General features: G+C 40.4%; 3 protein-coding genes across 7 annotated transcripts; all 3 read left to right on the forward strand.

Moving 5' to 3' along the window:
• Nucleotides 1-610: 610 nt before the first annotated feature.
• lrif1 (ligand dependent nuclear receptor interacting factor 1) lies at nucleotides 611-7,151 on the forward strand. The gene is made up of 3 exons (XM_081608690.1): nucleotides 611-1,769; nucleotides 2,455-4,003; nucleotides 5,808-7,151. The coding sequence occupies exons 1-3, from the start codon at nucleotides 1,762-1,764 to the stop codon at nucleotides 6,537-6,539; spliced, it is 2,289 nt and encodes a 762-aa protein (XP_081464816.1). The 5' UTR covers nucleotides 611-1,761; the 3' UTR covers nucleotides 6,540-7,151.
• Nucleotides 7,152-8,418: 1,267 nt separating this feature from the next.
• LOC103466957 (uncharacterized) lies at nucleotides 8,419-11,022 on the forward strand. Of its 4 annotated transcripts, none has more exons than XM_008412909.3 (3): nucleotides 8,419-8,549; nucleotides 9,180-9,731; nucleotides 10,411-11,022. In XM_008412909.3, the coding sequence occupies exons 2-3, from the start codon at nucleotides 9,192-9,194 to the stop codon at nucleotides 10,771-10,773; spliced, it is 903 nt and encodes a 300-aa protein (XP_008411131.2). In that variant the 5' UTR covers nucleotides 8,419-8,549; nucleotides 9,180-9,191; the 3' UTR covers nucleotides 10,774-11,022. The 4 variants fall into 4 exon arrangements, with proteins under 4 accessions (XP_008411131.2, XP_008411132.2, XP_008411130.2 ...); XM_008412910.3 differs by having other exon boundaries at nucleotides 8,448-8,562; XM_008412908.2 differs by lacking the exon at nucleotides 8,419-8,549 and adding an exon at nucleotides 8,639-8,772.
• A 1,799-nt stretch (nucleotides 11,023-12,821) lies between these two features.
• Nucleotides 12,822-23,367, forward strand: igf3 (insulin-like growth factor 3). 2 transcript variants are annotated; one of them, XM_008412913.3, is made up of 4 exons: nucleotides 12,822-13,886; nucleotides 15,483-15,627; nucleotides 18,236-18,447; nucleotides 18,552-23,367. In XM_008412913.3, exons 1-4 carry the CDS (start codon nucleotides 13,842-13,844, stop codon nucleotides 18,738-18,740), a joined length of 591 nt encoding a protein of 196 aa, XP_008411135.1. In that variant the 5' UTR covers nucleotides 12,822-13,841; the 3' UTR covers nucleotides 18,741-23,367. The 2 variants fall into 2 exon arrangements, with proteins under 2 accessions (XP_008411135.1, XP_008411134.2); XM_008412912.3 differs by lacking the exon at nucleotides 12,822-13,886 and having other exon boundaries at nucleotides 14,847-15,627.
• Nucleotides 23,368-24,100: the final 733 nt, after the last annotated feature.

Raw genomic sequence — 24,100 nt, forward strand, 5'->3', positions numbered from 1 at the left:
TTGTTTTGGAGAGATATGGGGGGATGATGACGTCATCGGCCAAAATTATAACCTTTAATATCTCAAAGACAAAAGCTGCACAAACGAAAATTTTAACGGCACAAACCTGCACAAACGGAGCACTAACGAACTAGCCCACTTTGGTTTGTTTTGGAGAGATATGGGGGGATGATGACGTCATCGGCCAAAATTATAACTTTTAATATCTCAAAGACAAAAGCTGCACAAACGAAAATTTTAACGGCACAAACCTGCACAAACGGAGCACTAACGAACTAGCCCACTTTGGTTTGTTTTGGAGCGATATGGGGGGATGGTGAACTCTAGATGACCTAAAAAATAATGTTTAATATCTCAGAAACCAAAACTGCACAAACGAAAATTTTAACGGCACAAACCTGCACAAACAGAGCACTAACGAACTAGCCCACTTTGGTTTGTTTTGGAGCATATGGGGGGATGATGACGTCATCGGCCAAAATTATAACTTTTAATATCTCAAAGATGAAAGCTGCACAAACGAAAATTTTAACGGCACAAACCTGCACAAACGGAGCACTAACCATTCAGACTATTTGCTGGATTTTTTGACGTGGGTGGGGTGTCAGCTTCACGCAGGTTCTCATCCTGCGTTTTGGATTGACGGTGTCTTTTACGATCCGAAAAATACGAAATAAAATCTTACATTTCAGTGTTGTCCAACCGCTCATTGATTATGAATTTCCAAATGTCAAATATTTTAATTACTGAAAGAAGTTTTTTTTCAGTAGTGACACCAAATACAAAGACTAAAGCTGTCGTAATTGTTGGTTTTAAAGTGGACACAAATGCAGTGAGGCAAGGTGATGAAGTTTTTAAAAAAAATTAAGAACAAAAAAAAATCACAAGACAGGGTAAAAGTACAGCAGGAACTCAATGAGGGAGTAACAGAGATAACAGGAGAAACTAGTGAGGAGTAAATGTAATGTGTTTCACAGCACATTGAAGTATTTGTCACTATAATAACACCCAAATAATCGTCATAGTCATTTCAACAAAAGTTTAAATATACTATTGATCACACTAATATACAGTGGATTTACAGATGTACCGTCTAAGTGTATGCATAGACTAATATAAAGTTCTGAGCATTTTGAACCTGAGTATTTATGTCATCTGCAGAAATGCTGTGGTGAGGCAAACGTTCCTCCAGTATTTCTTGTGGAAGATGTAAAAACTCCATGAAATTTTGTTTATAAAATATTATTCTGCAGGTGTAACTTTGTGATGGTTTGGAAACATCTACAGATGACCAAGCAATAATTCCAACGGAAGTTAAGCTAAAAATAACATAACATTTTATTTATTTATTTACTTACCTCAAGGGGGCAATAGTTAAAAAATTATTGGAAATTCTTCATTCAGTTCATCTAATAAAAAAAAAAAGAAAAAAGAAAACTAAAAACGCAAAAAAAAAATCATCCTAAAACTCCAGCCTGCAGGTGGCAGCAACACGCCAACCAAACATCCGCTCGCCTGGTTAAGGTAGTAGAAGAAAAGGAAGAACCTCAACAATTCAGTTAACTGTATTGGAAGAAAAGCCATCGGTGTTTGTTCAGATATAAGCTGTGAAGTGTCGATGAACGGGTATTTTTGATACGTCAGTGATGGATACCGTCATTAGATGTGCTGACCTGTGATCCGCAGAAAGCAGGAATTAGCCTGTTCCCCGAGGCTTGCTCCTTCATTGTAAACCAGGTTTGATCAATTTAGGAGAGCGACATGGACAGGTAGGTTGGAGACAACTCTTGCTGTTCAATGAAAAATAAAATAACGAAAACGAAATGGCAGGAAAGAGCATTGATTCGCCCCTTTACGTCATTAAAATGGCACTCAGACAGATTTAAACTTAATTAAGGGCTGATTCTTTTATAAAGTGCTAAATTATTAAGCACAAATTGAACTCTTGAAGTGAGTATTTTGAAATTATTTCTGCCGAATCTTCTTTTTTAACATTAAATAACTTGCTGTCATTCATGTTACATTCTATAATTAATTATTTCAGTGGAATGAATTGTATGAATGTTCAACACCATTTTGCATTACCATGGCATGTATCGCATATAAAGAGCCTGTGAAACCATCACAGCCTTGAGATGTTCTCGAGAACTCTGGAACAAGAGCAACAGAGCCTGAAGGTTTCTCAAATCCCACATATTCCATCGGCCACATCTGCCAGAAAAGCTAATGAAGTAATTAATTACTGAAGCTCTGTGATATTTTCTAAAGCTCAAAAATCTACTCCTTTGGTTGCAGTTAACCTTTGCAACAATGCTTTTTAGAGAAGATGATTAGAGAAGCAACAATAACTGCTGAACAGTAGAATGTTTCTTTTAGTTTAAAATGTGTAGTTTTGATATTTCTGTTGTTTTTCCTCATGTGTCCGTGCTTTTTGGCTATTTTTTTTGCGGGTAGGAGCAGTGTCCTCTACCAGGTAATGCCTGCTATTGGAGCCGATGGGAAGGATATTATGAAGCTGATTCCTGTCCAACGGAGCAACGGGCAGCCTCCCCCGACCCAGCAGGACGTCAGACAGTCCTACTTGACTCAGACGCATGTCCAGGTAATCAATGGACAGTCGTTCCCCACTCAGTCGCCCGTCCTGAGGACCACCGGACTGTCTCACCCGACCCTGACGCCTGTTCAGTTACTCAATGCACAGTTCTTCCCGACTCAGATCCCTGTCCAGTCTTTTCCCATCCAGACACCTGTCCAGATAATTAATGGACAGTTTACCCCGATGCAGATGCCTTTCCAGAGGACCGATGCACCCTACCTGACTACGGCTTCTCAGAAAGTCTTTACAGTGTTTAAGCCCGTGCTTCAGAGCGCCTCTCCGCCGTTTGTTTCTCCGCCGAATGTGTTGGCCGGTCAAACACATTCTTTACAAACCCAAAGTCCTCAGCAGACCGGATCCCCTTCAGTAGGAGGTGCCAGTGAGATTCCAGCATCAGAGACATCTCCAGCACTCTGCAAGCCAGAAGTCCCAAATTTCCCTACCGAAGCACATGTCCCGAGTGTTTCCGTATCCAAGCATCAGCCAGGCGTCAAGAATCAGACTTTTTCTCCCTCGGCAAGCTTCTCTGCCAAAAGCAGCTCCCCCATTGTGATCTATGTGTCACCAGACAGCACGGAGAACTCAGAGGTGACCCAAACTATCGACTCTGCGGCCGACAGGCTGAGAGAACTGGCAGTGATGGTAAACGCTTGTGATTCGCTACGCAAGAGTGCAGGATCAGAACCTTTCACCTGTGACGCACCTTTAAAGAGAGAACCAGCCCCCAGATTAAAACTGATTCCAAAGGCGTCGGGGAGACCTAACAGTCCAACCCGGTGGGTCATAGAGGAGATGGGTAGCCGGTTAGCCATAGACCCCTCCATAAAGCTGCCTTCTTCTGAATCTGCCCACTTCTCCAAAAAGCAAGATGTTCCCAATCAAACCCTGTCGGAAAATCCAAATCCTTGGGTGATGTATGATGGAAGGATGTTTTATGGAACCAAAGCGGGCCGCTCATCTTCTAAACCCCCTACTTCCACACAGTCACTTCCTCCATCTTCAGTTTCATCTTCACAACAACCAGTCGGGTCAGCGGGATCGCTAACAAATGAAGTGATTGACCTTTGTGACGATGACTGCTCTCCGTCCTCCAACATGTCCTCCATTTGCTGTGAAGAGGAAGACCATGTGATCTTTGTATCTTATGTTCCACCTAAGTCCAAGCCTGGCTCTGGCCTAAAGGATGGGTTGGGAAGAGGAAGCAGGACTAATGCTACGGCTGGAAGAGACACAAGTCGGGTCCAGAGCCCCCCCATCAGCCTCGATGGTTCTGGTCCAGCAGAGCTGGTCATAGTTGAGGGTTTAAACCCAAAGTGTCTGATAGGAATCACTGAGCAGCGTCCAGATAATCTGGACACTGAGACGGGATGCTCAGGGAGTCCCAGGAAGGAAGAACATCCTGTACAGGTGAGGGTCTTCTGATCATGTAGCTGTCTTGATCCCAGTGGATCCTTTACGGATCCAGAAAACATTTGGAAATACTGACCTGATAGAGGCTTGCTGCATTTGTTGTCTTCAGTTTAGAGTAGGGGGCTTCGAAGATGGCTTCCTATTGAAGCTTCTGATTCAAAACACAGGTAAAGGGCTATTCCACCTCATTTATCACTGCCTGAAGAGTCTTTAATCTGCGGTAGTCTAAAAACAACAAAACTTAGACTCTTTACACTTAGACTACTTTATTCTATACTAGTAACAAAATCGTGTAAAGCCAATTTGTAGTTTGTAAAACCGTTATTTAATGTGTGAGAGTTCAACAAAGGGCAATTTAGTGCAATTTTACACCTGGACTGCATTAGAGATGGTACATCTCAGAAATCACAATACTTGGTACTGAAAAGCAGATTATAGACTCTCAAGGTACCAAAACCTTAGAGCAGGGGTGTCAAACTCCAGTCCTCGAGGGCCGGTGTCCTGCAACTTTTAGAAGTGCCTCTGCTGCACCACACCTGAATAGAATAATTAAGTCATTAGCAAGGCTCTGGAGAACTGAGGAGGTAATTAAGCCATTTGATTCAGGTGTTTTGTACCTGTGGCACATCTAAAAACTGCAGGACAGCGGCCCTTCAGGACTGGAGTTTGACACCCCTGCCTTAGGTGGAATTTATCTTATGTCGTTTCCTGAACCAGAAGTCAACTTCAGCCTGATGGGGTCAGATTAGGGGTCTGCAACCATTACAGTCCAAAAAGCCATTTTTCCCTTTATTTCAGCTAAATAATATAGGCATAGAGCCACAAACCTTCTTATAGTTTCTGATAAATTATCTACTACAGAAAATTTGTTGTAATTTTTAAACAGCAACTATTTTTAAGTTTTAAGATAAACACAAATGACAACAACAGGGAAATAAATATTGGTTATTAATATCAACCTGTTACCAGTTTCAGGTTATCAACAGAAGTTTCTTGATTGAATCCAAAAGAAAACTAAGGCGTAAGATTTTTCCTAATTTATGCATAAAAGCAATTATCCTTAAGCACATGTCTGATGTTTACTGAACTCAAAGGCACCACAGAGCATGCTGTTTGATTTAATAAAGTGCTGATCACTTGGGAACCTCATTAAGCGGAAAGCGGCTGATTGACTATAGGGTTACTAATTCACTGAAATGTTCCTGCTGTTGCCATACCGACGATCCTGAGCTGGACTGTTCTCGGCCAGAGCTGCTTTGATTGATGTGAACCAGAGTAGAAATCTTGCGATTTATCACCACTGTGTATTTGTAAGACTCTGGAATAAGTTTTGCTTTCGGGCTGCTGTGCAGGAAGAAACAAATCAGGATCAGACGCCTGGGGCGGCCATATTGAAATAGGAACGTTGGTTCCAAGTGTTCCTGTGAAAACCTGATCACCAGCCAGACAATTCATACCAGAAAGACGAATTAATCAGAACCTCAGCAAGACTTGTAACAAGTCCTGGCTGGTGCTTCCCAGAGGCAGTTTTCTCTTGTTTTCAAATATGAATCATAATATTCATCTCCATGTTCTTCTCTGTCCAACCCAGCAGATTTTCCCTTTAAGTCTTTTTTTTCCCCTGTGTATTTGTTTTATTTTCATTTGTCAGTTTGATAATACGTCTGCTCAGAGAAATGTCTGATAGAATAACTTAAAAGAAAAGGCAGAAAGTGTATTCATTGATATGTTGGATGTGATGTGTTAGTAGTTCATAACCGATGCCTTGTTGAAAAATTGCTTTGTTTTTTCCAACCTTCAGAACTCTGAACTTCCTGTTTCTGTGGGGACATCTTCATCAGCACCAGAACCCTGTCAAAAGTCCGACCACCAGCTCAGAAACATATTTGGGATTACAGCTGATGTAAAAATTTGCCTTCAAAAGATTGATGAAATGCCACATTGGTGTGTCTCAGCAAGCATGGTACAAGCAAAGACCCAAGGTCCAGTGGATGGGGATGACCCATCGAGAGACGTTCTAAAAGCCAAAGAGGTTTCTCTGCGCGACTTTCCCAGTCCAGATAAACTGGACATTAGCGTCCAGACTGAACGGGAGACCTCACCGTCTCCTCATTCCAGAACTCTGAGAAGTCCGTGTGTCTCAAAGGAGAACTGCTGTTCCTTTTCACCTCAGGCCAAGCCTGTGTTCGGCTACGTCGAACCCATTGATGAGGACTTCCCCGATGAAAACGACCTTCCCCAGTTACAGGAGGACACGCCTGTCCATCCTCAGACGCAGACACGTGTGGAAGTCAACGCGAACACTAGGAGAATGGGGCGGACGAGGAAACGCACCATGTGTCTGTGCTGTGTCCCCCCTATTCTGCTTCCCGCTATCAAATCCGGCACCAGGTTGGAAGAGTTGGAGATGTGGATGTCGGCGACGGAGCCGGCGAGTAAACGAGAAGGACGAACGAAGGGTGCGAGGAAAACCTCCACGAGGATCGGCCACCCCAGCTGTAGAGTACACAAGCCTCCCACCGGCAGTGACTGATCCGCCATCCTTGAGGGATTAAAAAGACACGAACAAATCAGGAGACACAATGAACATCAGGCGAAGAAGCAACACAAATGACCCGTACCACTGCTGGGACACAGCAACACTACAGGGACAGACAGGAGCCTCACGTTCTACCTAGCTGAAGGAATAGTTAGTCATGTAACATCTTTGCTCCGTTTCTAAACACTCTTCTGAAATATGCAACATGTTTTTATAAACTTGGTTGTATATGTACAGGACTCTACAGATAGCTGCACTAAAAGGTTTCTAATAAGACATGTTAGTATTTTACTGTTAATGTAGGTCTAGAGTTTGAGTTTATTATTGCTTTCTTATTGCCTCTAATTGTCGGAGATTATTTAGGAGTCATGCAACACTTACTAACCTCAGTAGTGTGTAGTGTGGCCAACAAGATGCCTAAATCACAGACCTATCATATTTGGGATTACAGTTGACGTAAAAATATTAATGCCTTATGCATCAGTACAGATACATAAGACATTAATATTAACCATCTCTACTGCATTATATTACTGCATTAATAACACTTTAAAAGGGTACTATTCCCCCCTCTTAGAAAAATAAATATATAGAACTAGGTCACTACACTATGGCTTCAACTGATTAACCATACAACCTTGAATAGGAGAAACTCTGTGTGTCTTCATTCTACTGAGAATACTGTGCTGATTCTATTTTTTTTAATTATTATTTTCGAGACCTAAACACTCCTTTTCTAAGGGAATGTGGAAGTCTTCAGGTTTTTAAAGTTGTGCGTTACTGAGAAAATGGCGCGGATCAGTACTGATGCATAATGCATTAATATTTCACCAGTTGGTTCTGGTCCTATGGATTAAAGCTCCACCCAAAGTGCTTTCTGATGTGGTTATGCGTAATAGAAAAGTTTCTGCTGTGTCTAATTTATCAGTAAAATAAGAAATCTATGACGGTCTACCTCGGTTGTAACATCAGATTGCCCATCTAGTTTGTCTGTGCTGGTTCTATAAAGTTAACTCTTTTTACTAACTCTTTTCTAACAACTATTAAAGTGCTAATGTTGCCGTTCCAATTTATAAATTGCCGTTCCAATTTATAGTTTCCTATAAATTTCCAATTTATAGGAAAGCACACATTTTGTGAGTTTGTTGTTTTAATGTTCCTACAGTAGTGTGAGTCCATTCCATTTAATTGACAAAGCCAAAGTGAAAACGTTTGTGTAAAATACTAGGTACCAAAACGTTACATGTAGAAAATATTCATCTACTTTAATTTATCCCACATTTCTACATTAAGATGTTTTCATTAGTCTAAATTCCTCTGAGAACAGCCTAAATATTCCCAAACCAATGTACATTCATATTAAAGTAATTTAATTTTATTTATTCATTTTTTTTCAGAAACTAAATTACTAAGTGAAACACATTGTATAGATTAATTACATAAAGACTAATGTTTATAAGCCTTTTTTATGTTGATTGTGTCCAGCTAATGAAGAAAACATTTAAGATTACAATATTAGCTCAGACCTTTACATAAATGTAGGCTTAAGGAAAAGTGTGTTTCATACCCCACTCCACTTTATTTTCAGAAGGTGCTTTTAATCTGAAATTCTAATCCAGAAATTTCTAATTTTTCTAATCCGAGTCATTTTGCTCTCAGTCTACCAACACAAATCAGCTTGGCACTTTTACACAATATTCAGGTTTTTTTTTTTTTTAGATAAAATATATTTTGTATGTGCTTTGTTGTTGAACAACAAAGCACATATGTTGTCCAAACGAGTAACAAGAATAAATGTCAAAAAAATATTTTCTGGTATTTTTTGTTAAAATGGAAAACTACTCTAACCTGCATTTTTTTTTAGTCGCATCTCTAAGGTTTTATCCGCGTTTATTTTGAAAAAGTCTGCACCGGAAGTTTGTCTTTTTTCTTGGGAAATCGAAAATGTACTATCGTGAACGTGTGACACTTTAACTGTACTCGTCCGCTACCGCCCACATCAAGGTAGGTGGAAAAGGTAATGGTTCTTGTGAGAGGAGCTTGTTAGTAATATTTAGCTTTATAACGGCTAATATTGGTTCGATGAGGAGCCCCCCCCGCCCCCCCCGTTAGCTCATTCTAACGTTTGATTGCGAATAAGATTTTAGTTTCTTACTGTCTAATGTCTGTCTGGCTTATTAAATTGAGATAACAGAGGATACTCATGGCTTTTAGTCAGAAGTCTCAGGTATGTTCGCTTTATTAAAAACCTGGAGTCAGACATATTTTCTGACGCCCTCTAAAAGCTAACATCCGAGTCCACTCCTACTCTTCCGGGTTAAACACTAAAGGCGTTTCAAAACGTTATTTCCTTTTCACCTGTTCAGTATTAAAACCCGTTATTATATTTATTTAAACGTTACCTTCAGGAGCTGCATTGTAAAACTCCTCACTGATGAAAAAAAAATTAAGTCTTCGTTAAGTAGTGTTTTTTTGTCTGTGCAACCTGTTATAGCCTACACCTGGGCACAGGAGAAACCTTAAAACAATATGTTTTATTTTTTCTTTAATCAATGGAAGGCAGTAATGTTGGCTGAGTCACGGTTTAGTTGACATGAAAAGTGCATTTATCGTAATTTATTATTTTCTTCCTAGATAAATCTAAACATGGAAGAGTGTGGAGACTGGGAAATTAACATTCCTGTGGAGGCCGAGGTGAAAACCGTTCCCCTGAAGAATTTACCGAACTCGGTCATCAGAAGAATAGGCCTCCCCGTCTCTGAGGGCGACTCCGTCCGGAAGCAGAGTGACTCAACAGATGTGACATGGATCTGCCCAGTGGTGGTCAGAAGGAAAGGACAGGAATCTGTCTCAGGCTCAGGAAGACATTTGGCTGACAACGTGGTCCCGTTTGTAGGCACGCAGGTTCCAGCCAGTCCTTTGAAAATGTCTTTTGTATCCTCCAACCGAGCAGCCAGAGACGTGCTCAAGAACATCTCCTCTGGGAGACGTTCGTCCAAAGAAGAGTTTTTGAGTCAGGACTCGGCTCTGCTGGCCAATGATGATGCTGTCGTTGTCTACAAAGGGCAGATTTATCTGTGCATCAGGAAGGCCAAGAGAAGAACTCGGAGGACACGGAAACAGCAGCCGGTATGTCAGGCTGCCATGTTTTCAACATCAGGCCAGCCATCTACAACCCACACCAGGGTAAATAGTTTAGCAAAACAGGCAGTATCGTCTGTAAAAACTGAATGGTTCACTCTTGCCTCTGGAGCCCACACCAACCTAAGGTCATACCGGAACAGAGAAAAGGTCATAACTTTTCTGTTTGCCTGCCTAGCCTAGCCTACTCCCCTCTGACTACAGGAAACAGACATTGAACGGTTCACGAAGAGCTGAACCACGACCAATCAGAGGGGGATCCCACCCTTTACTATCTCTGATTGGTTTAGACTACAATATAGGCCCAATGTGTCCCATATTGCGCCCAGTTTTTTTTTTTGTTTTTTTTTTACCTCTGATGTCTGGTTACACCAGAGGGACTTGAGAATTTTTTTCCAGATGTACTATTGAGAAATCCGGTCACATTTGTGACCAAATTGGTCGCACCCTAGAGCACTAAAATACTTTATAGGCATGTAATTTTCAGAGGGGATGGAACTGAACAGTCTTTAAGTTTTTCCTTTTAATAGTACGTTTAAGCCAGGCTTGGTGGATCTTGATGTGCATTTTGGAGAATGTAAATGTGTCATGAATTCTTTTCCTTACTTCACTTCTATGCTGCACATCGGAGACAATAAGCAGAGGTTAAAATGAGGAATTTACTGTGAAACATTTCCTGTTATAAAACAATCTGAGGCTGATGTTCTGTTTGCCCGTTTTCCAGGAGCTCATTGGTGGCAGACCGAAGACAAAAACCATTGCAGGTAAAGTGAAGCGCTGTGAGAAGGCTGCGCTGAAAACAAAAGGCGTTTCCTCTGTCAGGGATGAGTCCTCGGCCCCTCGGCCTTCTGACGACACACACAGAGCAGACGGTAACAGTCCAGGAAGAGACCAGGAAGAGGCTTCTGTCTGGACCAATCACATGAACAGAAGTCAGGTGAACAGTCAGGACGATGAGCACAGTGGCAGCCAGTGGTGGACACCAGCAGAGCCTGTTGGGGGCGCTGCCGCCTCCATATCCAGAGATTCTGAGTATGAAGAGCTGGAGCGGGAGGAGGAGATCGCTCACCTGTATCAGCTAATTTAGACGTTAAATAATGAGATGGTGTAGCATTTGTGTTTTGTACACTCTTGGCTCTGGATTTCTTCTGCTCATTCTGGACTCATTTCAAACCCATGATCACTATGGTCAGACTTGGAGGATGTCGCCATAGAAACTTTACAAAGACAAACCCTTTATTTAATGCTGTAACGGCTACTCTTCAGATCCATAGACATTATTAATCAGTTATTTGAATCATTTGAAATGAGCATAAATAAACTATGATGAACTGACCTTCAGATTTGTTTTATTTCAGCCAAAGTCCAATTACTAAAATACACAGTTCGCCTAAATAATGTTTAAACACTGAACACTTTATCAGTAGCTTGCTGCTCTGTCGAAATTTAGCATTGAAACATTTTATCTTAACATTAAGATTTGTGTAAACAGACAGCTGGATTTATTTAGGTTTTTCTGCAAACCTTTCTGGAAAATAAATTGTTATTGCAATAAACAATGTAATTTTGACACCATTATATAACTTTTATGGGTTAAAACCAATTACATGTGCTATCATTGTTAACAATCAGCTTAAGACAAAAAAAAATGAACACGTCGTTTTATATAAAATGAGTTGGACAATTTAAACCTCTCGATTCCTACATCACCATTATTGAAGTGGCAGAATGCAGCTTTTATTATTAATAATAAAACATTCATATTTGTTGAAACTGTCACTATGTGGTGTCAGTAAGGTATGAGACAAATAATCTGGTCAAACAGCTCCTCTGCCTTGTCCTTGTGCTAACTAGAAATAACCAATGATAGCCAGCAGGTGGGTCTTAGCGCTGTCAATCATCCTCTTGATGCTGCTCACACCCCCTCTCCTGCTTCCCTTTGTTTTCTACTACACTGCAGCCAGCATAGCTTGTCATAAATTCTCAGGTTAGTTAGCATGACTACCAGTGGCACCGGATAAATGGTTTTCCTGTCAGTGATTTCTCTGTCATTAGCACGTTTGTAGCTGTGATTGACAGCATTAAGCTCCTCCCCCTGGCTCTGGTCAGCAGTGGTGTGTTTCTTCAGACAGCAATAGCAGCTCAGGGACAAGGTGCAAAAGATTGATCTTTTCACAGATTATCTGTCTTATAGTGTCACAACATGGTGACAGTTTTAACACAAATGTAAAAAAAAGTTACATAATGGAGTTTTAAGGTTTCTGTTACAAGTTGTGACCATTTTCTAATGCAGTTCAACTTAAAGCACACTTCTGACGTTGCTGTTTCACACGTTTAGCCACCAGGGGGAGTTAGTGTTATTTCTGCCCCGTTAAATTGCATCACAAGGCCTCATCCAGCAGCTGTGCTCTGTGTCACGGTTTTTAATGTGAGGCCAGCCTCACAGGTTGGACGGCAGGATATGGAAGACAGAAAAGCTGACAGAACTCTGGTTCTTCTGTTCATTTCTATAAAGTTCTCCTCACGGTGGGTGTAGCTGCTGCTGTTCTGACGTTAATAAACTGGTGGAACGTCTAGACCACAGGTTGTGTTTCTAACATTTATTAAAATTTTTTGTTGCGTTCTCCTTCCAGTCCTTAGGCGCTCCTCATCAGTCCTTCAGGTTTTCTGAATCTGATTACTTCTTTTTGTTCTCTTTTCACCCTCTTGTTCTTCCTGTTAAACCTTGTTAACACGTCTCTGCAGTTATAGAGCCAGATAGTACAGAAGTGAGGAAACAAGACAAGTCCAGCAGTCCATCACTAGCAGATGAGGAGTATTTGAGCAGACTGAGGAAGCAGAGTCAGACAGGTGCTCCATCCTTCAGATTGAGGATGGGTTGCCAGGTTGGCAGCTATCTACTCTGCTGGACCTGAAATCCTACTTTCTTTCTGCCAAATGGTTTAATTTTTGGAAAGTCTACAGCCACAGCTGTTGAAACAACCTGGGTTTCTGTGACTGACTGTTAAAGGGGCAGTATCATGTGTTTTCCAGGCACATAGTGTAATTTTTGTAGCACAAGCAGGTAACTATGTTATCTACAATTGTTATATAAAAAAAAGCTACATCTATATATCAAATTTGACTTAAAAGAAGTTAGACTTTGTAACTTAATGCCTTGAAATTGGACCTCTGTGTCTTTAAAAACTGCTGTTCTTCAGGACTATTGTGATGACTCCCCCTTCGGGAAGTCATCCCTACCTGGCTGCTCTGTTAACCCGTTAGCACTGAGAAGCTGTAAGGAGCTCAGCAGAAGTGCAGTCCCACCAGGTGTTTGCTAATTTCTGTTGGCTAGTCTGAAGGAGCTGAGTGAGGGATTTCTCAAACATGCATGAAAGAATCAAGGCAACACTACAGGAATGTTTTCTGTTAGGGAATGACATGATGTAAATAAAAAAAAAAAGTCAATTGTACATAAAACTGGATCTTTAAGAATTGGTTCTTAAATGAATTTTCAGTTTTTTTTTTTTTTTTTAGACTGTATGATTTAAAACTCGGCTATCTTAAACAAAACACATTCTTTTAAAAATAACCAGGACTGAAATTTCACTGAACACAAGTAAAAGGAAGCAGTGTAATGAAAAACTTGGACAAAGAGTTTTTCAGGTTATAAAATTTTTCATGACATTGCTTCCTTTTACTCATGTTCAGTGAAAGTCTAAGTAACTATTGACCAAAAGCTGTTTTACAGAAAGGAAACAGCACTCTTGCACTTTACTTTTGTTTTCGACTTTTAAAAATGGCTGCTTGTGGCTGGAATCACTAGATAAATGAGTCTGTAGCACGTCCTCACTCTGAGCACTTTCACCCATTAAAAGCCTTCGTGTTGAAGTGAGAAATCTGATTGAATTCCTTTTTTTGGAAGACGCCCATGAACGACACCCCTATCCTGCCTAGAGGTGGACAGAACTGACTGACTCCTCTGTGTTCTCGTTCTGATACCAGTTACATGACGATGATATGGCCCAGTAAATATTCTGATAGTGGTTTGGGATGAGATCGGAGAAAGAAACTACGTCAGGAGCGAGTGAGGGAGGGAGGGAGAGAGAGAGGACGTCCCCCTGGCTCTCTCTGTATAAGTGTGCAGGTCGGTTGAAGTCCGTCTAGCCAGACAGGATGCACCCCTCATGCCGCCACTCTGCCCCAACACTCACACTCAAGGTAAGCCGCCTCCGCTCCGCTGCTCATTCACTGCCTAACCAGTCAGGTTCTCTACTAGACACGGTCACCTCTCCTTGGTGCAGGAAGATCAATGCTTAAATCAATAATATGGTGGAAAAATAAGACAATCTGCTCAGATGGGAGTAGAGGGAGATCACTGTTCAGCTTCTGCATCAGCCTCACCTGCGTAAAGGATCATGAATTTCTGCAAAAACATTGAGTGATAGATGAGTTATGAAAGATTACACAATATAGAAAGATGGATTGCATTTGTTTCAGTTTGAGGTTGTTTCATCATATGATTAATATATCACCTCATTACATTTTTATTACAGAAAGCCTTTTTTTTAAACCAGGCTTTTAAATTCAACGAGTCCTGATGAATTGTTGAATTAATGTTTTGATCCATGTGGAAAACATTGGTTTTAAATTAAGATGCTGCTGTTGTTTGCTATTTTTAACTCCAAATATAAAATGAAATGAACATCTGATTGTTGCTTTATTGACATTTCAGATTGTCATTGTTAGATGAGATACTACATATCATTAAGAATATCATTATTCTTTATCTTGCAGTTTCAGACATCAGCTTCAGTTTAGTAGATCCAATTAATGTCTACCTTTAACAGAATTTAAAAGTCAATTTCTCTCTGTGTGTGTGCGTGTGTGTGCAATAAAGTTATTAAAAATCTTAAGATGCCATTTATCTTCTGTGTGTGATTTTGATTAGACAAACTGAATAAAAATGTGCTTTATTGTTCTTTCAGTATAATCAAAGCAGAAAAGGCTTTATTATAAACATTGTCATTGTTAAAGTGATTCTTTACTTTTTTTTTATTTTAGTAATGTGATTTTGGGTTCCAGACCTAGAACCACCCAGGATGAAGCTGCTGATCAGACCTGAGTGATCATGAGCTTCAGCTCATATGGGTTAGCCTTGTTCTATGGTTTGCAGAGCCAGTCCACCTTCCTCTTACAGGTCAGGGGTCCACACACACAGGAGATAATGATTTTATTATGTGGCATCATAAGGCCAACATGTAGTAATAATAATAGCAATAACAACGATAATATAATGGAATAGAAATGTCCTTATTTTTCATCTACAGAGTGGAAATTCTGATGCCACAGCAGCAAAGTGACAGGCGATCTAAGAACGTAGACTCACACAAACATAAAATATATATTAAAAAAGAATTAAAAATGAGTAGACAGTACAGGAACGGGAAAATTTCCACATAAATTCTCTGCACTTATTAAAAATAGTGTACTTAAGTCCAAAGGAATATGCATGGGCAGGTTAATAAAAAAAAAAGTGTTTGAGTATTAAAAACTAACAACTATTTGCAAAAAGGGACAGTGAAAGCAGAAATCTTATGTGAAATGAGTAAAGCTGTACAGATACCAGCATGGATGTGAATCCCTACTGGGAGCAGTAGGTCTGTGATCTGCTGTGACGCTCCGGAGCACGTTTAGAAAGCAGCAGTGTGTCACAGAAGGAGCTCTGCAGTCCAGCAGCAGCTTCACGCCTGGGGCTTTATGTTCTGCTATCAGAGTGTCGGAGCGCTGACCTTAAAGGTTCCCCTGTGCTTCCAGGTGTTGTGTGTTCGGATCTGGGTGTTCTACTGCAGCATGTGTCTGGCGGGTTGGCCCCTGTTCTCGGAGGGGGCCCGGCTGCGCTGCGGCTCCGAGCTCCTCAGTGACCTCCTGTTCGTCTGTGGGGATCGGGGAATCTACTTAGGTGAGTCTCCCTGTTTGTTTCCACGTGTTTCTTTGTTTTTGTGTGTTTTCTGCAGCCTGCAAGTTCATAGTTTGGGGTGGATTTTAACCAAACTGGTCAAACTCAATGAAAAATAGAAGACTTCCTTGCTTTATCTGACTGTTTTCCTTAGAAGACTAGGTTGATGAACTATGCCATTTCGTTTACAAGAAAAAAAAACTTAGCAAAAATACAGACAAACGCTGTTTTTTAAAATACATTTTATGGTGAAAATTCAAGTAATAGGATTTAGGAATCTTACATTTCCAACTTCTGTAAAAACAGACAAAAAGCTTTGATAACACGTAGATTAAATTCACTTTAATTTAAACATAATTGGACACTTTCACAAACCAATACTATAATTAACAATATTAGTTTGTGTTAATATGATTGTTAAATGTATCTTTTTTTTTTGGACACAACCTGGTTCACTGTCTAGTTGCTACAGGTGCATTTAATTCCAGTACGTTAATTGTATTTTTGTAGCTTCAATGAATATCATTTTAAGACATTTTGCAAGGCAGACACCAGAAATATTTAAGCAGACGTACCCAATACAATCTAGTTAACTGAGATGTGAGCAAAGGGAGAACGAAGACTGTTGCTCGGGCAAAACATGCATGGAAAACGACAAGAACAAAATCAATTGTCCTGCACGTAAAATTAGTTTTCTGACTGAAAAAAAGAGAGAAATGTCTCCTGGAAAATGTCAAAAATATATATATATACACATTTGCTTCTTATAAGAGAAAAAAATGTTTCTAAATAAACCAGAACTTTGATAATAAAAATGTAAAGTGGCAATTAAGATACTTTATCAGGATACAACAGAAAGGCAGGCTTATTTTAGTTTGGTTCAAATAAACATTATTGGTTATTGTCTGCTCACACCAACACAGAGCTCCTCCACTGTTGTGGCCCTGGTCAACATGTCCGAATGAAAACACTAATGTAACTCTGAGGAAGTTATCAGTTCAATAACACAAACACTTCCCTTTGATACACGGAGCCGAGGCTCGACCCTGAGCAGCATCTCCCGCTGGACAATCATCCGGGTTTCCGCTTCCGTGTGTCCAGCTGCGTTGTTTTAATTAAACTCTATCGCCTCTACTAGCGCCCACACAATTACCCAGAAGCCCTTTCACCCGATTGCCTTTCGTCCCGCTCTGACCAAGGCCACTTTCTGCACGCGCTATCAGACTGCTGCGGGTCCACCGACGAGGCGGTGGACTCTCCAGAACACTGTGCTTCGGTGTGTGATAGCGTTGTTGTTAAAACAGCCGCTATCTGAGAGCAGCTCAGCATTCCGACTGAAAACAGTGGAGAAGGTGCAGAAAAAAGGAGGTGGAGGAGGAACTACGATACAGTCGGTTCTATCTGTGCTTCAGCTTCTGGAGACGATGGACAGCTGAGTGTGGCGTCCAGTTCCAACCAAATTCTCCAACCAAATTCTCCCGAAAAGTCGACGTGAAAACTGTGTATTCAGGTTTACTGAAGCGAGAGTTGTTGTCGAGTGACTGAACGATCTTCTTTGCAGAAAATACTCGAAGTAGCTTTTTTGTAACTCCACATGAGCATATTGTTTTTGTGCTAACCTCTGCCGTGCTGCTTTCCCTCTTCGCGAAACACATTTTGTTACTTTTTTTCCCTCGTGAACTCTGGAGCAAGCAGAAGGGGGTAGACGGATACCTTATGGATGCCAGGAGAGCTTCAAGCAGCAGCCAGTCAGGCTGATTGTCTGGCGAACTAATCAGTGTGCAGAAGATTAAGATAACTACTGATAATTTGATGATTCAGCTGAATCCGTGCAAAAGTTAAATAAACAAGAGCAACTAAATAAATAAGAGATTGAAAGCATAAGATGTCAAAAAAAAAAAAAAATCCTTCGGATTTGATTGTTGGATTGCATTGATTTGACATCCTCACCCTAAGGCTGCTCTTGTAGATTTACACCATATAAACAGCCTAAACTGAGTACATTCAAGTTAAGTATTTTATTATTATTAACCATGTAGCATCTTGTCCTACAAATCTCTGGATTTACTCCGATATTTTGTTTGTTTGCTTAAGAGGATGTAAGAAAAGCAGGAGCCATAATGCGATCATATTTGCAAAAGAGAAGACCGAAACAATTAATCGGGTTAATCTTGATGAATTGATGATAGTATTTGTCGACTAATTTAGTAATCGCCTAATTAGAGTATACTGACTAAAAAAAAGGGCCATTTAATGAAAGAACAACACAGAACAGTAATTATGTCAAAACTACAAAAAAAAAACATTTTGCATTTCAGATTAAAAAATTTTTGTATCTTTTTTATCAGAACTTGTCCAATGGCAGTTTTAGCTTCACCAAAAAAAAAAAAAAAATCTTATTTAGGACCTAGTGTCCAATTATTAATTGACTAATCTACTGTACTGATGAGCTGAATTGAATATTTCATTTCCATTTTCATTCCTAATATTGTTTAAAGGAAAAAATCTGCAGACGTTCTGTTAACCCATAATGGTTATTTGCAGTCCCTGGTTTGTTTACATGAGCGTTTTGCTCCAGGTGAGCTGACTTGCTGTGCGTCTGTCCCTGCAGGTAAAGGCTCCTGGTCAGGCTACGGCCCTCGGCCCAGGGGGAAGGGAATAGTGGACCAGTGCTGTAAATCCTCCGGCTGTGAACTATCCCACCTGGAGATGTATTGTGCCAAGCCAAAAGCCAAGCAGCTAACCACAAGATCCCCAACCACAAGATCCCCAACCACGACTTCAACCACAGCAACACACACAACCACTGCAGTGCTAGACATGGTGAGGCTCTGCTTTTTCTTCATTTATTTTAACTTTTTTTATTTCTTTTTTCATCTTTATTTTAACATCCTCCACTGAACTTTAAATCTTACCTGGTTTTGCAGTTTGAAGATGTGTTTCGGAAGAGGCTTTTGGAGAACCTGGGAGCTCCCGACAGCCCACAGAGAGAGGCCTACAGAAAGAAAACTCCTTCGTCGCTTCCGTGGAAAAGCAAAATGTCGTCGTCACGCGTGAGGGTGAACACGCAGAACTCGACCAGCTGGCCTCCCTCGGCCTCGGGACGTTCCGGCTGAAGATGTTTAGCATACTCCAAATCTGCAGGACAGTTTCAATATCAAAGATTAGACGACAGCTCAAAGAAACTCTCGCACGAAGTTGGCGAGTCAGACAAGAACCCAGACGGAGAGGGCTGTGAAGATCTTTGTAAGATCTGGAACAAGCAGACTGCTGAGCTGCTTCCAGACCAGCTGTCACTTCCTCCTTGACTCCCCCCCCCCCCTATTCAGTATCACCGCGACGAGCCTCTGCTACCGTCTGTTCTGGTTTCCTCCTCACTTTCCCACACAGGATGTCCAGGTCCGTGCACTGGTGTGACTGGGAGCTTAGTGTGTGTGATGCCTGAAGCTGCTCCTGCCAGCCTTGCTTTGGTTTCGACATCCTCATGTCTAACCTGCTGTTTGCTCTGTGAGTTTGCACATGTTGAGTTACAGGCCAAGACCTGTCTTAGCCACTTTAGTTCACATTTTTTTGGTCAGCTCCGTTAGGCTTATAGCTTTTGTTTTGCGTTAAACCGTAGATGTTTAGTGGGCTACACAACGCTGTAGGCCTTTATGTGTGTTTTAGCACTTTTTACTCCTATGCAAAGAGACGTTTTCATACTGACTTGTTTTCGTTCAGCTTTATTTCATTTGAAGTGTAAACCTTTTTATTTTGTAATAATTTGTTGCACTCACTTATTTATTTCACCACGACTAGAACAAATGTTGCAGTTTTAATAAAACTTGTAATTCTCAAGGAGAATGTGACGCTCTTTGTCTCTTGGCTTCCACCTGAGCGTCGGAACCGATTCAACACGAGTCGACGTGACATTTAGCAGAATCGACAACATCTGGTTCGCGGCGACTTAGCGTTTGGGCGGCGATCGGTTTGGAAGAGCTCTGGAGGTCATCACACGTGTCTGTGTGGAGCAGCCTGATAAACCGGCGAGCTTAAGCAACATTTTAGAAAGATTAGTGGAGAGGATTATTCTGCAGAAAAGAATGAAGAGCTTTGATTTCACTTTTTTATCTATGCTATTCAGCGTCGGTAAACAAGTGAAAAAGAACAACATATTGATAGAAATTTAATTTGTAGCAGCTTGTCTGTTTTCTGCTGAGATAATTGAACCTTGACCACCATTTATATTATGCTTAAATTAAAGTGATTTGATAAAACTAACTAAGCAAACATAAACCGTAGCTCCTGAATCTAGTTTTTGACATAGGAAGATAAGCTCAAGATAACACATGGGGTTATGATTACATAAGCAGTCACAATTTCTATTATAACTTTTGCCATATAAGGGCATCATTTTAAGTGTATGAACTGACCAGTTCATGTTTGTACTTGATAATTGTTTTTGCAAACAATGAAAACGAAATGATAACATTGTTAAAAAATGTTTAACTCTGAATAAAGGTAAGTAGTCCTCTAGTAGAGGATAATAAACCCAAACAAAAAGTTTAAGAACTGATCCAAGTGCTAAATAATGGATACATTCAAAAATATTATGAAAGGTACACGACCATTTATGTCCAAATCACCATCAGTTAATGAAAGGTGATCTGTGGTGGATTCCTGACTGAAGCCTCTAATGAAAGACAAACCCAGAAGTGGATTCATCTCCAGCTGATCTGGTTAAGTCTGTTTAAGGAGCTGTGGCAGGCTGTCAGTATCTGACTGCTCAGACAGTGTGAAGGCCAGTGTTGAGGTCAGTCTTAAGATGGCCTCCACAAAAGAAAATATAAATAATTCTTTTGTTGGCCTCAAAGCTGTAGGAAATGAAGTTTCGTGGAAAACAGAATCAGCTAAAGAATCCCTGGAACAGATTATCTGATCTGGTAGAAGGTGGAGTCTGGATTCAAGCAGCTGAACCTCCTTGTTTTTGTTGTTGTTTTTCTTTTTTTTTTTTATGTCCTCATGGTTGTTGGCTCAGGACCCTTTCTGGAGATCTTTCAGATTCTTTCTTTGGACTTCATGCAATTTGTGTCCATTTATTTGTCCTGAATCCAAATATTTCCACTTAACACGTCATATTTAATTATTCATGACAAAAAGGTTCCCAAACCCAGGGGATGTCAACTCAATCTTTGGAGACAATTTGTTCTAATGTCTTTAGTCATAGTCAACTTAGTTTGGCAGGCAGAAAATGGCACCCTAACTAAAGCAATTTGATTCTTTTTTTTAAAGGTTTTATTGGCTCTAGTGACCTTTATTTCATAGTTAATTGACAGGAAACAGGGTAATGAGAGAAGGGGCAAGACATGCAGCAAAGGTCGCCAGGCTGGGAATTGAACCTGCGACGGCTGCGTCAAGGACTGAGGCTTCCATATGTGGGTTGTGCTTAACCCCTGAGCCACCACAGCACACCCCAAGCAACTTGATTCTTAAACTGGTGCTTGCTAAAAACGTGACCTGCAGGCTGCAGCTGATGATCGACTGAAGAACATTGTAACTCTCTGGTTCTGTTGAGAGTTTTTGGGCCTTAAATATCCTCCCTGTAGAAGACCAGCCTCTGAGCATCAACTCTTTGACTAAGTGGACAGAAAAGTCAAAGTGACTCCAGTGACAGGTACAAATTACTCACTGGGATCATTTGTGCAAACAGCAATAATCACAACTTTTTCAAAAGCAATGCAATGTAAAAACCACAAATATTACATTGCAATTCTAGGTGATCTTACTCTGCTTTATTAGGAAAAAAGGCTGGAGATTGGGCTGAAAAAAGGAACTTCATTAAGGGGTTTTAGTCATTCTTTCCACTATAAATCAAAGTAATCCCAAGATAATTTATTTACTAAGTTGCACAGTGATTAGTGCTATGAATTATCACTAATTATTACATTTTGTAGTCATTGGTTAATGCATATAAAAATTAGGTATCAGCAGTAAAACTGCCAGAATGAAAGTAATCCTGTCTCACCTTTGTGTCTTAACCACCAACCTGCCAGCATAAATGTATGGTAACCATTGGATACAACGGTGACGGCGTGGCTATCTGAGCGACGGCTTCCCTCAAACCCCAAAACGTTTACTGATTTAGAGGTGAGGCACTCAATAAAAATAATCTTGTTCCAAATTGTTGGCAGAAAGCAGTGATCCATGTGTCAGCTGGAGCATTCCTGCAGAGGCATCCTGTCAGTGACCCGACACGAACTCGAACTCGAACTCGCAGCTGGAATCTAATCGTGTGTCCAGTCAGCAGAGTTCAGCTTCAGGAGAGCCGGGCTGATGCAGAGTAGCGTCTGGAGCTGGAGGGCAGCGGTGACGCGCCACCTTCACTAGCAGCCTTTACAGGTCAAAAGGGGTGATTTCAATCCAGGCACTTTTAAAAATTCAATGAATTAGTTCAGTTGAATTGGTTGAAATTTACGTCAAATCTATACCTCCAGGGTTTAGTCATGAAGTCATACTCAGATCGTGTTTGCATAGAGCCAATATTTATTTGAGCATAAAGATTTTGAGAATCAAGAGAAGAAAGCTTTGTCAAATCTACCTGTCCTGTTGTGAAAAACTAAATGCTCCTCCTAAGTCATGAACTAAATGCATATAATCAGATTTATTCCAGAACAAAGGTCAGTTTCAAAAGCCGGACCGAAGTCTGATTTCTGCGTACAATCCAGAAATCCCTCAAACTGAAGCAGAGAACTGGAACTAAAGATTTCAAAATCCAACAGAGAATACCTCAATGAGAATCAAACGCTTTTAATAAACTTGGTTCTTAACATTCAGTGTTTATGTTGAGTTGTGACATCACTACATCATTTTGATTGGTTTATTGATTCTATTCTTAAATTTTCATTTTTACCTTTTGGTAGTTTCGTGGTTCCCTTTATTTGTTCATAGCTTTACTCAGTAGTTCATATACAAACTGTGAAAGAAGTTAAATAAAAAATGAAAATAACAATATATTTGTACACTTATGTTTTTACAGTTACGATTCATGTTAAAAATATGAATGGATGGATGGATGGATGGATGGATGGATGGATGGATGGATGGATGGATGGATGGATGGATGGATGGATGGATGGATGGATGGATGGATGGATGGATGGATGGATGGATGGTGTAAATATGCTCATTCCTTTCCAGCTGTAAGACTTTGATTGTGTTTATCAGAGTTCTTTCTGCAGAAACAGGCTGTCTTGAAGATCTGAACCCTAAATAATCAACACCTTTATTTACTGTAGTGACAATTAAGAACAAATATTGCTTCAAGGCACTGTAAAAAAAAAAAGTAATTCACCAGGTTTGTCTTAGTTTTCGATCTATGCAGTCAAGTTGAGTAGATTCTATAATTTTTTTATTTGTTTTTACCTCGACATCCCAGACACACCATAAGACAAAGACGGCCAGTTAGATGTGCCAGCATTTTATACCATTTTTTGTCGATGTTATCCTAAATATGTGATTAATTTTCATAAATCAGGGTTGGCATTACAGAAGACAGATTGCATAATGAAATGTAAACCAGTATTGGTATGACTTAAGCTTTGACGTTCTATATTATGTATATTATAAAAATGTGAGCATGTGTGAGGGTGGGTTTTATTTGTTTGTGTAACATGTGGATGTGTGTGTGCGTACGTGCGTGTGTGTGTGTGTGTGTGTGTGTGTGTGTGTGTGTGTGTGTGTGTGTGTGTGTGTGTGTGTGTGTGTGTGTGTGTGCAGTACACGTGTCCTATAAATAACAATAAATAAAAGAACATTTTTCCAAATCAGTTTCTTTCAGTATAAAACTTAGGAAACGTTAACAGAAATTGCAAGTGTTTGTTAAAGTTTCCTAAGTTTGTTAAAGTTTCCTAAGTCTCTCTGTCTGGTGAATATTTGTTTTCCTGCAGTGGGTAGAGAATTATTGTATCATAATAAAATGACTCACGTAAAAGTAAAAGGTAGAGGGAGGTAAAAAATACTCCTAAAAGTTTTTCTCTTTTTGTCAAAAAAGTTACTGAAGTAAATGTAACTGAGTAAATGTAACCAGCCTGGCAATGTGATTTCTTATTGAAGACCAGATCAACTAGAATTGTTTTGGTTGTTTGTTTGTTTTTTCTTCTTGCAATCTGACAGACAATCTTCTTGCAACAACACTACTGAGTGTGAAAAAAGTAAGCATTCATCTTTATGGGGTTCAGTTCTGACTGGAGCCAGCAGCCCAGTGCTGAAGCTCTTGTGTTCAGAGAGGCTTTTGCAGCTGGGCAGCGATAAGGAGCGGGTGGAGAACTCTCTTCTTGGGGCAGCTTGCGTCACACATGATAGCAATATTTACTCCCATTTCTTCCCAAGCAGCCATGCTCCAAACCCCCACCACACACACGCACGCACACTGTTTGATTCTCATGGCCAAGAGGCTGCTGTTGTTTTCAGCTATTTGCTGGTAACATTTTGCACACAA

Source organism: Poecilia reticulata, chromosome 7 (assembly GCF_904066995.2).
Source record: "Poecilia reticulata chromosome 7, P_reticulata-male-v2, whole genome shotgun sequence".
In the NCBI taxonomy this organism is placed as follows: Eukaryota; Metazoa; Chordata; class Actinopteri; order Cyprinodontiformes; family Poeciliidae; genus Poecilia; species Poecilia reticulata.